The 11,653-nt window shown below is 41.1% G+C and overlaps 1 protein-coding gene across 10 annotated transcripts in view; it reads left to right on the top strand.

Moving 5' to 3' along the window:
* Positions 1-1,052: 1,052 nt before the first annotated feature.
* Positions 1,053-11,653, top strand: part of ADAM22 (ADAM metallopeptidase domain 22) — a 262,858-nt gene continuing 252,257 nt past the window's right edge. For all 10 annotated transcript variants that reach the window (XM_072651557.1, XM_072651551.1, XM_072651554.1 and 7 more), the window contains exons 1-2: positions 1,053-1,165; positions 1,480-1,652. In XM_072651557.1, coding sequence (XP_072507658.1) covers positions 1,078-1,165; positions 1,480-1,652 — 261 coding nt within the window. In that variant the 5' untranslated portion in view covers positions 1,053-1,077. The remainder of the gene's footprint in view (positions 1,166-1,479; positions 1,653-11,653) is intronic.

Here is an 11,653-nt window from a genome sequence, read left to right as displayed (position 1 = left end):
CATCCCCTTAAGGAAATCATTAGAGACTTTTGGAAATGATTCCTTGTAGTAAAGGTATAACTATTTCTGTGGAAGCTTACTGGTCTACCAATGTAAACTCCACCAAAAAAAGAAAAATAGAATGAATGACTTTACCAACAGGCATGGAGCAACCATTCCTTACAATGTACTGTGCCAGACTAGAGGAGATAAAAAGAGAAGTAAGACATACCCCTGACCTCAGGGACCTTCCAGTCTAATGAAGAGGGGACGCTTGGGGGAAAGATAAAATCCAAATAGAAATAAATACAATGCAGGAAAGAACTTTTTTAAAAAATGTATCCCTGCAGTCTTTAGATTAGGTTTTCCCGGCTTCCATCCCTAAGTGCTCCCGATGCTCTGCTCTAGAACTTTGCCAGGGATCTTATCTTATCTTATTGGCCTATGGTTTTGCAGACTTCCCCTTTTGGAAAATCAAGGCATTTCTTCCTTGCAATCACAATACCGTCTAGAGCTGTCTGTGAACTTTTGGAAGACGACCTTTTGGCCCCGTCCTGGTCAGTGAGGCTGGTGGGGACGGCTGTCCCGGTGCCCCTGCAGTCACCGCTGCGGTCGCTGTCCCGGGGGCTGGCAGCGGAGACCACAGATCAGCGGAACTCGGAACTACATTTCCCAGCTCTCCCTGCTCCGGCGGCTCCCCCTCCCGAGCCGAGGTGGGCGATTCCGCAGGGCACCGGCTCAGCCTCCCCGCCGAGCCGTCCTAACCAGGACGAGGCTGAGCTCGGCGAAGGGGTGGGAGGCGCTTGCGTTGGCTCGGGCTCCCGCACAAACCTGCCCAATGCAGCAGACGCCGCTGCTCCCCGCCGGAGCCCGCGACAGCCCTGTGAGGCTCTGAGGCGGCTGCCCCTCGCTCGGCCCCCCTCGGCAGGCGGCAGTGCCCGGGGCTTGGGGCGGACGGAGCGGCCGCCTGCCACCGCGGAGGAGGGCAGAGCGCAGCGGAGCGGAGGGAGCGCCCGCCGGCGGCCGTGCCCGCGCCTCCACCATGAGCATCGCTCCCTGAGCTCCGTCCGGCGGGGGCAGGCTGAAGGGCAGAGCGCCATGCGGGCTGCGGAGGCTGCGGCTCTGCTGCCCCGGCTGCTGCTGGTCGTCGCGGGCATCCTCCCGCCGGCGCTCTGCAGGCTGCCAGGTAAGTTGCCCACGGTCCTGCCCCACGGCACACAGGCCACCAGCGCCCCGGCACCTTGCGGGGGAACCCCGTTCCCCGGATGTCCGCGAGCAGTTGTTTTCCTGCGGGTGCAGAGGGGTGAAGCGGGGGGATCGGGGCGCGCGCGTCGGTGTGGCCGCGTGCTGCGGGAGCCTGTGCGGGCGGGGGTGCCCGGGCTTCGGGGGAGCCCGAGGGCTCGTGGGCCGGGGTCTCTCCCCGGAGGGGGCTGGGAGGGGAGGGCCCGACCGAGGGGCCGGGGTGATGACGGTCGTCTCCTGTCCTCTCCCACCCCGGAGGAGACGCCTTGTGGACGGAGCTGGAGAGGAGGAACGAAAACCGCTTTCTGGAGCGACAGCACACGGTGCCCCTGCGGCTCGTCTACCGCCCGGGGGGCGAGGACCAAACTCGCCATGACGCGCTCACCACCCGCATCCGCGGCGGCCCCGGCGGCGGCCCCGGCGACGGGCAGGTGAGCGGAGGGTGTGTGTGTGTGTGTTGGGGCTGGGGGGAGCTGCAGCCCCTATCGGGGGCCTCCATCCATCCAGATGCCAGTCATGGGGGGTGCCCGCTGCAGGCAGGGCGGCAGGGCAGGGCTTGGCTCAGCTCAAGCCCAAGTTCCCGCAGGATACCCCGGGCTTGGGCACTGACTTGGCCAGAGCAGAGAAAATGAAGGTATGGGTACTGGTGAGTGAGAACAGTGTGGTAATGGGACCAAGCAGGACGAGTTTGTACTCCAGAAGAGAAGAGAAGAGAAGACTGATACTTAGTAACCTTCTCCGTAACAATCTAACAAATTGGATTAAGGAGGCAAAAAAAAAAAAACCAAACAAAACAAAAACCCAACAAAAAAACCAAAACCACCATCCCTTCCCACCTCCGCCTGCTGGCTAGATTTGCAGCTCTCTGATTTGCGCATCCCAAGGAGGATGCCCATCCTCCAGCTTCCTAAAAAGGTAGATCTCTTGTGAAGACGGAATTTTTAGGTGCAGTCATCCCAAAACATGTTGATCTGGAAATATTTTAATGGTTTAATTTTTAATTAGTGTACTATGCTTCCATTAATATTAGGAAGCTATACCTCACCTGAAAATTTATTTGGAGTTGTGAGTTAAATACCATAAATATTGGATATGTTTATAAAAATTGCACTGATAATTCACATGGAAATGCAGAAGACCCTCTTTTATCTGATGCAGTCTTTGTAACTGAAGAGTCTCATAGACCTGGTTGAAACAAAATTATACTGAACTTTTTTCTTATCCAATGAGGTCAGTCAATAGATACCTCATCAAGAATAGTGTGTTGGAAACTTTTTTTTTGTATATTTGACAGTCATAGCAACTTTTCCAGAGATGTACGATTAAAGTGATATTTACATGGAGAAGATATTGTGTTTGCTTTCATAAAATTTGTTTATTCATATTTTAATTCTTTTAAAAGTTTACTAATCATAAAATATCTTCCTCTAGATATAAGATTTCACTGATGTAGAGAACTCCCAGTGAAGAAATTTTCTTTACCAATAAAGATGGTGACTGTTCTGTGACTTAGAGTTTTAGGGATTCCAGGACCTCTTAAGAGGTTAAGTGACTTACCCAGGGTCACACAGTCAGTATGTCAGACAGCAGAGGGCTTTGAACCCAGGTCTTCCCAACTCATAGACCATCTACTTCTGGTTCTGTATGCACTTTGCTAGGTACCCTGTTGGATATTCTAAAGGGCCACAATAATAAATATTTTTATTAACGGTGAGTCTTTATGCATTAACTAGCACTAAGTCTGCATGAGCTACCTGTAATTGAGGGTAGTCTTATTTACCTCAAGATACTACTTTTCCTCTGTATTGATATGGATTTATAGAAACTAAGGACCCACTTTTCCTTACTATTCAGACAGTTTCATTTTAACCATTAATAGGAATGTCCGGTAGTAGTCAACTTTAGGTAACTCTCTTTAAAATGTAGCATAAATCTAAAAGGAAGGGACTCCAAGACAGTAAATTGAAGAAAAAGTGTGCATCCATATCAGTAGAGGGAATTTTCTCCTCTGGGACTTCCCTATATCTTTGAAAGCACAGTTCCAAGTCCCTGTTTTTTCTGTCAGAGAAGGGAAGTTTGCTCCTTTGTAAAATGGGATTGGGACTTTTGAATTTCTGAGGATCCCTTCCAGTTGACACTCATCTCTCCCTCCCCAATGCTTTTTTTCCCAATAACTATGTTAGAGCAGCACTTCTTAATCTTTTGAAGTTCATAGATTCATAAATTGTTAGAACTGGAAAGATTTCAAAGATCATTACTTATGATCACAATGTTCTAGAGGTTCATTATTTCTTAAAAGTGAGTTGATAAAAGCATATGTTTATAAGGGGGAAATGAAAAATGCTCTCCATTTGAGAATGCTTTATAAACATTTAGATTCTATAAAAGTGTGAGATATTGCTAGAAATCCAAAAACATATATTTATATATTCTTATTTTATTGAGAATTATGTTTAACTTATTTATCCAGAAAAAGTATATGTATATCTATGTAAATGGATATATGTCTATACCAACAAATCTCTTTCTTGGTGCCTATATCTGTACTTAGCCACCAGCTAGTTGTTTTTGGGTGTTTTTTTTTAAACTACCGAATTCAATGATGTTTTCCAAAATTATCTCATGGGATAATAGATTACCATGGTCTGGCCTTCATGGCTTTTCTCCCTCATCAGTATTTTTTCCCCCTAACTCACTGAGTGTCATTGACCAACAAAATGGTCAGGCTTTATTAACATAAATTATTATTGCATGTCAGAAACAAAAGTATCCTGGGTGGAGAACCTGTGACTTTGAGACCACATGTAGCCCTCTAGGTCCTCAAGTGAGGCCCTTTGACTGAATCTAAACTTCACAGAACAGATGATTACATTTTTAGATTCAGTCAAAGGGCTACACTTGAGGACCTAGAGGGTCACACGCGGCCTTGAGGTCGCAGGGGATGTGTTCTGTGAAGTCTGTATAGATGATGCTTCTTATAAATGTGATTATTGTAAGAAACCACCCAATGGTATCTTTGAAGTCACTTGAAAACCATTAACCTAGAAGAGTAAAACAAGTTTTTTCAGTGACTTCTGTCCATATACCATTGACATTTCCTGGTAGCTAGCATTGTCTCTTATTTGAGCTCACATTAACTGCTGTGTTGGAAACTAGTGGGAACTGGAATCCGATGAGCGTAGTTAATCTCTAGGTGCAGGGGGTACAAGGAAAAAGTGAAAACAGCCCCTGTCCTCAAGGAACTTACATTTAAACAGAAGGAGACAGTCTGATACACAATCCATACAGAGTCAGTCCAAATTGAAAATGCCCAGTGGTCTTAGGCAGCCCTTTCTTGGAAACAGGAAGTTAAAGTGTTCCTTCCATTTTGGTGTTTGCATTGTTTCTGGGAGAGCAGTCTATCAATTTAGTAAAGCTGTGTGCTGGTGTTTCTAATGCCCAGGATACTGCATTTAAAAAAATAACTTTAGTGGTACCTCTTTTGTGGTAAGAATGTAGCCATAAGTTTTGACTGGCTCGTACATAATGCTCATAATCCTACAGAAGTTTTGTTTTGTTTTGTTTTTTTACCAACTTCCTTTCCATTTAACAATGAAATTCGTATTCCTGAATTCCTTTTTCGAAGTCCATATGATTAATGTAATAATCATAGATTGTAAAAATGAACACTTTTATAACTAAAAATATGAACAGAATCTAATTGTTTTGTAGTTTGTTCCACTAATGAATTTCTGTGAATATAATTAAATGAATATAGTTATTAAGACTTAGAGAAATGTAGTTACTATATAATGAAAATACCTCATTAATTTTTTCAGAGTACTATTTTATATATTTATGCTATTACTCAGATGGGCTAAATGATGTCCAACTTGCCTGAAAGAATTGACCATACCTTCAAAAGTGTTAGATCCTATAGTATTTGGTATGCTTAAGTAGCATGGGGGTGATTTTGAAGGCTAGGGCTAATGGAGCATAAAGTATAGCAGGTATTATAAAGTATAAAAAGACTTCTGATATAGTCTCTTGGATGGACTCGATGTCTGTTCAAAGACCAGCCTTGGTGAGTCCAGATAGATTCATCACCTCGAGGAGGTATGTTTGGTGACTTAAGCAAAAGTGACCTCTCATTCCATCTTGACTCCCCACTTTCTCCCCACCTTTATCCCCAGTCATAGCAACTCAAAATACAGTGTAGGAAATCAGACGGGTTTTAATCTGTCTTAGTGCAGGGAATACTCACAGTAAGAAAATTAGAAAGAACTCTATTTCTTTTGATTAGAGTTCCTTTAGTTAGTTATCTAATCCATAAACATTTAGTAAGCACCTACTATGTGATAGGCATTGTGCTAATAAGTTTTGGTTTAGACATGATTTCATTGGCATAAGGAATTTCTGTTACCACAGCTAATATTTCAATGTTGATCAATAACTGTTCATCATTTAACAATTTTCCAGAGTTGTTGGGCGACATTGAGGGATTAAGCTACTTTCCCCAGGGCCACCCAGTCAGTATATGTCAGAGGAAGATCTTGAACCCAGGCTTCTTTATTCCTCCTCAACTGGCAGGTTCAGGTCCATTTCTGCTAGCTGAGACATTAGCAATATATTATTTCTGAATGTCACAAAAAGTTTACAGGAACATACTACAGCACTCTATTCATTAATTATGCATTCAAAGCAGCTGTATAACTTGCTTCATTTTTATCTCCAAAATGTGATCAATACAGCTATATTTCTTCTTTGTAAAAAAAAATACTTCAGAGACATTGATTATTTGGTCAGAAAGCAATCTCTGTTCTTGGGGATGAGGCCATACTATATGTAGTTTCTTAAATTCACAGCTGCACAGACTCATGTTTCCTTTTTAAATCTCAAGGTTGTGTATTAGGCTATACATGGAAATTTTCAAATGATCCAAGGCCTTGCTTGTGATGTTCCTAACAAGCTCATTTGACTAAGGGAAGTCTTGGTGCTTTTGAAAAACCTACATTATGGTAAAGCATCAGTAAACCTACATTATGGTAAAGCATCAGTAGCCCAAGATCGAGGTCACAAACTCTTTCTCTGCTTTTGAAGCATGTCCACAAAATCTGAAGACACAGTCTTGGAGCCCACAGACAGCAAGGCAGTTTGCAACATTAGGCCTTATCCTTTCATCTGGCCTGAAATAACTTGTGCTGAGTGCATTTCTATTTCTCATTTGCTTTCAATTCAGTTCAACAAACAGTTCAACTTAAAGTATTGATTAAGTATGTATTTGCATGCTGGGGATGTGTAAGTCTTTCATATTGGATCTGATCTTTTTGACCCCTGGAAAAATAAAACTAGCTGGTCACATTATTACAACTCCCTGGTCTTACTGTGCTCCTAGTTATTATTTACATATTGGTCCATATTTTCTAGAGTTCTCTTTGTCCTCCAACCAAACACAGGAGCCTTATTAGCTGTGTGACTCTGGGTAAGTCATTTAACCTTTTCCTGCATCAGTTTTTTCTTCTGTAAAATTAGGATAATAATGGCATCTCTCTCCCAGGGTTGCTGTGAGGGTCAAATGAGATGATAACTATAAAGTGCTCAGCACTGTGCTTGGCACATAGTAAGCACTTACTAAATGTTAGCTGTCATTATCACCATGGGCATAATCATCATTGAATAGTGTGGTTAAAAGGCAGGTTCTTTGTAGTCCTTCCTTTTCCTCTAATGCAATGCACAAATGTAACATTCACTCTTGAAAATATTTTTTGCCTGCCTTTCATTTTCTTCCATATTTTATTCTTTGCTCCTGATGTTTTTATCTGACTGCAAATGGGATCTCCTCTTGTCAGAAACCATTCTTTTCAGTAGATGACCTCTTTGTGTCTTTACCCTTCTCTTTGATGGGTGATACCCCCAAGGGGGTCACATAGTGCCAAGACCATGGACTGGAGATTGTGACAATCTCTTCTTTATAATACTTGGGATAATGAGTGATGACTGGAAAGAAAATCCAGACACACAGGAGGTATGCACCATTTTTATGACTCTTTCTTACATGCATAGCTAAGTAAGGATGAACCATACTCAGAAACTGTGTTGCTTAAATTCAGGAACTCTGAGGCAGCTTGACAGTGAATTGACTTATAGACTGCTTCCTTGGCATAAACAGAGCTCCCAGGAGTTTTCACTTTGGTTAAGTATTTTTTAGGCGTAATCTAAACATTTTTTTAAAATGTAAATTTGTTTTAAAAAATAGCTGAATATTAACGAAGTGGTAGAAGTGAGTAAAACTTTATATGTTGTTGGAGAAAGAGGAAAAGGCAGTAGGGCTGCTTTTCAGTAGTTTCTGGAATATGTAATCTGCTAATTTGCAAAAGTAAAATTCACAAGTGCACGTTTTCATTAAGTCCTGTTTCTACTACATCCCATTCTTTGTAGTTCTCTTGAGATTCTCTCACTCCTTATGTCTCTAGGAATTAGGCGTGGTGCTTAGTGATTTTATAATGTACAAAGGCAACCTGGGTGGCATAGCCACCCCACTACTTACACATGAGAAACTTCAGGGGTTTTAGGAATGACAAGGAACACCCAGGAATTTACCTGCCGTCACCTGTGTCAGAGGGCTGGAGTAGGTTTTTTGTTCTCTGTTTATGTCTACAATATTTGCCAGATGGAAGAATTGTTTGTTTTTTTTCCCTTATAGAATCCTACATCCTTAGATGCTTCATAGTAGGGGTCAAGCAATGTTGCTGTCCCTGAGTGATGTTTATAGGCCTAACTAATATCTATGGATACTACTGACAGGCGTAAGAATGAAAGGGGAAAATGTATTAGTGTGTGTATGGGGTGGGGGGGATAATGGAGCCAAGATGGTGGAGAGAAGGTGGGAAGTTGTCTGAGGTCTACCCAGTTCCCCTCAGAAGCAACATTAAATCAAGTCTCTAAAAGAATTCTGGAGCAACAGAATCCACGAAAAGAAAGAGTAAAATAGTTTTTCAGCCCAAGATAACTTAGAAGGACTTAAGGGAAGGTCTGTCTCACTTGGTAAAAGGGAAGCAGAGTCCAGCACATAGGGTATCTGGGCAAACCAATGGAAGACTCTTAGCCACAGCACAGATTAGCAGCTGAAGCCCCACAGTTCTTATTCAGCTGCCCAGTGATACAGCAGGCCAGCTGTGAGGCCTCCAGCCCCAGTGCAGCAGGCAAACTGTCAGCCTGGGAACCCCCAGCACAACAGCTGTGACTAGGCTAGACCACTCCAGCTCAGTGGGCAAGCCACCAACACTGGAGGCTCTGGTGGAGAAAGCTCGTGAACAGGCCCCTGGCCTCAGACCTCCAGAGCAAGAAGCGTGGGGTGGTGCCCCCTACCAAAAAATTATTGTATTAGAGCTAGAAAAAATAATAAAATTCATCTGGAAGAACAAAAAATCAAGACTGTCAAGGGAATTAATAGAAAAAAATACAAAGGAAGGTAGCCTGGCTGTACCAGATCTCAAACTATATTAGAAAGCAGCAATCACCAAAACTACTTGGTTTTGGCTAAGAAATAGAGTGGTGGATCAGGACATAGTAGTAAATTAATTGTGGTGATCTGCTGTTTGATAAAAACCCAAAGACTACAGCTTCTGGGATAAGAACTCACTATTTGACAAAAACTGCTGGGAAAACTGGAAAATAGTATGGCAAAAACTAGGCATAGACCAACATCTCACTCCTTATATCAAGATAAGGTCAAAATGGGTACATGATTTAGAAATAAAGGGTGATACTATAAGCAAATTAGGAAAGCAAGGGATAGTTTACCTTTCAGATCTATGAAAAAAGAAAGATTATGACCAAACTAGAGATAGAAAACATTATGAAATATAAAATGAATAATTTTGATTGCATCAAATTTAAAAGTTTTTGTACCAACAAAACCAGTATAAGCAAGATTAGAAGGAAATCAGAAAGACGGTAAACAATTTTTACAGAAGGTATTTCTGATAAAGGCCTTATTTCTCAAATATATAGAGAATTGAGTCAACTTTATAAGAATACAAGTCATTCCCCAATTGATAAATGGTCAAAGGGTATGAGCAGGCAGTTTGCAGAAGAAATTAAAGCTCTCTATAGATATATAAAAAGTACTAAATCGCTATTGATTAGAGAAATGCAAATTAAAATAACTCAGAGACAGCACCTCATACCTATCAGATTAGCTAATATGACAGAAAAGGAAAGTGAAAAATGGTGAAGAATGCTTTGTTGGTGGAGTTGTAAGCAGTTCCAACCAGTCTGGAGAGCAATTTGGAACCATGCCTAAGGGTTCCTATGCCTACACTTTGATCCAGTAACACCACTACTAGATCTGTTTTCCAAAGATATCTTAAAAAAATGATGAAGGACCCACATGTATAAAAATATTTATAGCAGCTCTTTGGGTGATGGTAAAAATCAGAAACTGAGGGTATGACCATCAACTGGGGAATGACTGAACAAGTTGTGGTATACGATTGTGATGGAATACTCTCGTCTTATAAGAAATGATGAGCAGGCCTATTTCAGAAAAACCTAGAAAGACTTACATGAATTGATGCTGAGTGAAGTGAGCAGACCCAGAAGACTGTACCTAGCAACAGCAAGACTGTGCGATGATTGACTATGATAGACTTAGCTCCCCTCAGCAATACAGTGATCCAAGATATTCCAAAAGACTTGGGATGGAAATGCTATTCCCATCCAGAGAAGGAGCTGTGGAGTCTAAATGCTATTTTCACTTTTTTTCATGGCCCTTCTCTTCTGTTCTCTTTCTTCTTTCACAACATGATTAATGTGGAATTATGTTTACATGGTTGCACATGTACAACCTATATTAGATTGGAGGGGAAGTAAAAGGAAGGGAAGATGGGGGAAAAGAAATTTGGAACTCAGAATTTTATAAAAAATGAATGTTGAACACTATCTTTACATATAATTGGAAAAAACCAAAATATTATTTCCAAAAAAAATTGTAGGGAGGTGGAACTTGGGTAAGAAGGAAAGAAAGAAAGAAGGAAGGAAGGAAGGAAGGAAGGGAGGGAGGGAGGAAGGAAAGAAGGAAGGAAATGAGGCAGGGAAGAATGAATGAAAGGATAAAGGAGGAAGAAAGAAAGAGGAGAAGAAAAAAAGAAGAAAATAATAATATAGAATAAATAGGCAGAGGTTTAAGGTTTGCAAGTGCTTTCCAGTTGTTATCTCATTTGAAAAAGGGAAGAGAGGAAGGAAACAAAGAAGGAAAGGAAAAAGGAAGAGTTAGTATTATGGGGAATTGCATGTTGCCGCTGATAATTCCCTCACACTACCTCAGGATCCCCAAGGCTGTAGGTTGTTGTTAGCTTTTCTATGGGAATTGGATGTTAACTGACACTCTAGAAGAACTATCTAGACTAACTAGAAGAAACTATAGGTTTGGCTATAGAGGTTGGTGGGATATAGCAGATCGTATTCATTCTGTTTTTGTGAGTGGCAAATGAATTTATAAGAATGATCAAACTGAAATGAGGGGAGAAATCCTATGAAAAATATATGTTGTCATTATTTATCTTCCAGTTGGATGACTGATTATTTAGACTAATTCTTTCTGTATAAACAAATTATTTCTGATATTAAGCCCAAGAAGTATCAGATTAACTGGCACTGTTGCATTTTAGAAGTCTATGGGCAAAATTTAAAGGCCTTACAAGGATCCATATTTAGAAGCCTTATATCTTCCCAAAGAAAGGATGTATCATAAACCCCACAGAATTCTGACGAATTAAATGAAAGTGAACTTTTAAATGATTCTTGCTTTCATGTAGTTTTGATCCAAACCTCAGATTTCATTACTGTGTGGTACCTCTCATGGGGTGTGTGGGGGGGAGTGTGTACAAACCAGGATTCTGGGAGAGGTTCCTGGACTTTGAGAGGTCCCATGACCTTATCAGTGGTCACACAACCAAGTGTGTCAGAGATAGCCCTAGAACCTAAGTCTTCTTGATGTTGAGGCCAGTTTATTTTCCATTATTCTGTGCTGATAATACTCCTTCTTAGTGTCTAAAGATTTTAAGCCTCTTGTTTTCCTACTTTTGTCATTTGATTTTCTTTTGAAATAGAAATCGATTTCCTGAATTGCAACCTCTAAGTAGATTATGTACATGGTATATATTTTGAATTTAGAAATGAAATTTACAAATTCTGTGCCTTCATCTAGAATCAATTCTACCTAAAAAATAGGAGAAATAATTAGAATATTTCTTCTTAATTAGATGAATAGATTTCAGAATATATATGTATATATATATATATATATATTAACAAGAGAAAACAACCTTCTTTTATTTTTAAAAAAATTACTCTAATTTGCCAAAGACCGACACTTCTCAGTAGTGCTTACCTTTCATTGGATTTTTCTTTTTCCTCAATAAAGAAGATAAAGATTTCCAGTCAGTGTGGG

This window comes from Notamacropus eugenii, chromosome 3, assembly GCF_028372415.1.
Source record: "Notamacropus eugenii isolate mMacEug1 chromosome 3, mMacEug1.pri_v2, whole genome shotgun sequence".
Taxonomy (NCBI): domain Eukaryota; kingdom Metazoa; phylum Chordata; class Mammalia; order Diprotodontia; family Macropodidae; genus Notamacropus; species Notamacropus eugenii.
The sequence above is the reverse complement of the archived record's forward strand: the minus strand, read 5'-3'. Positions and strand labels throughout refer to the sequence as shown.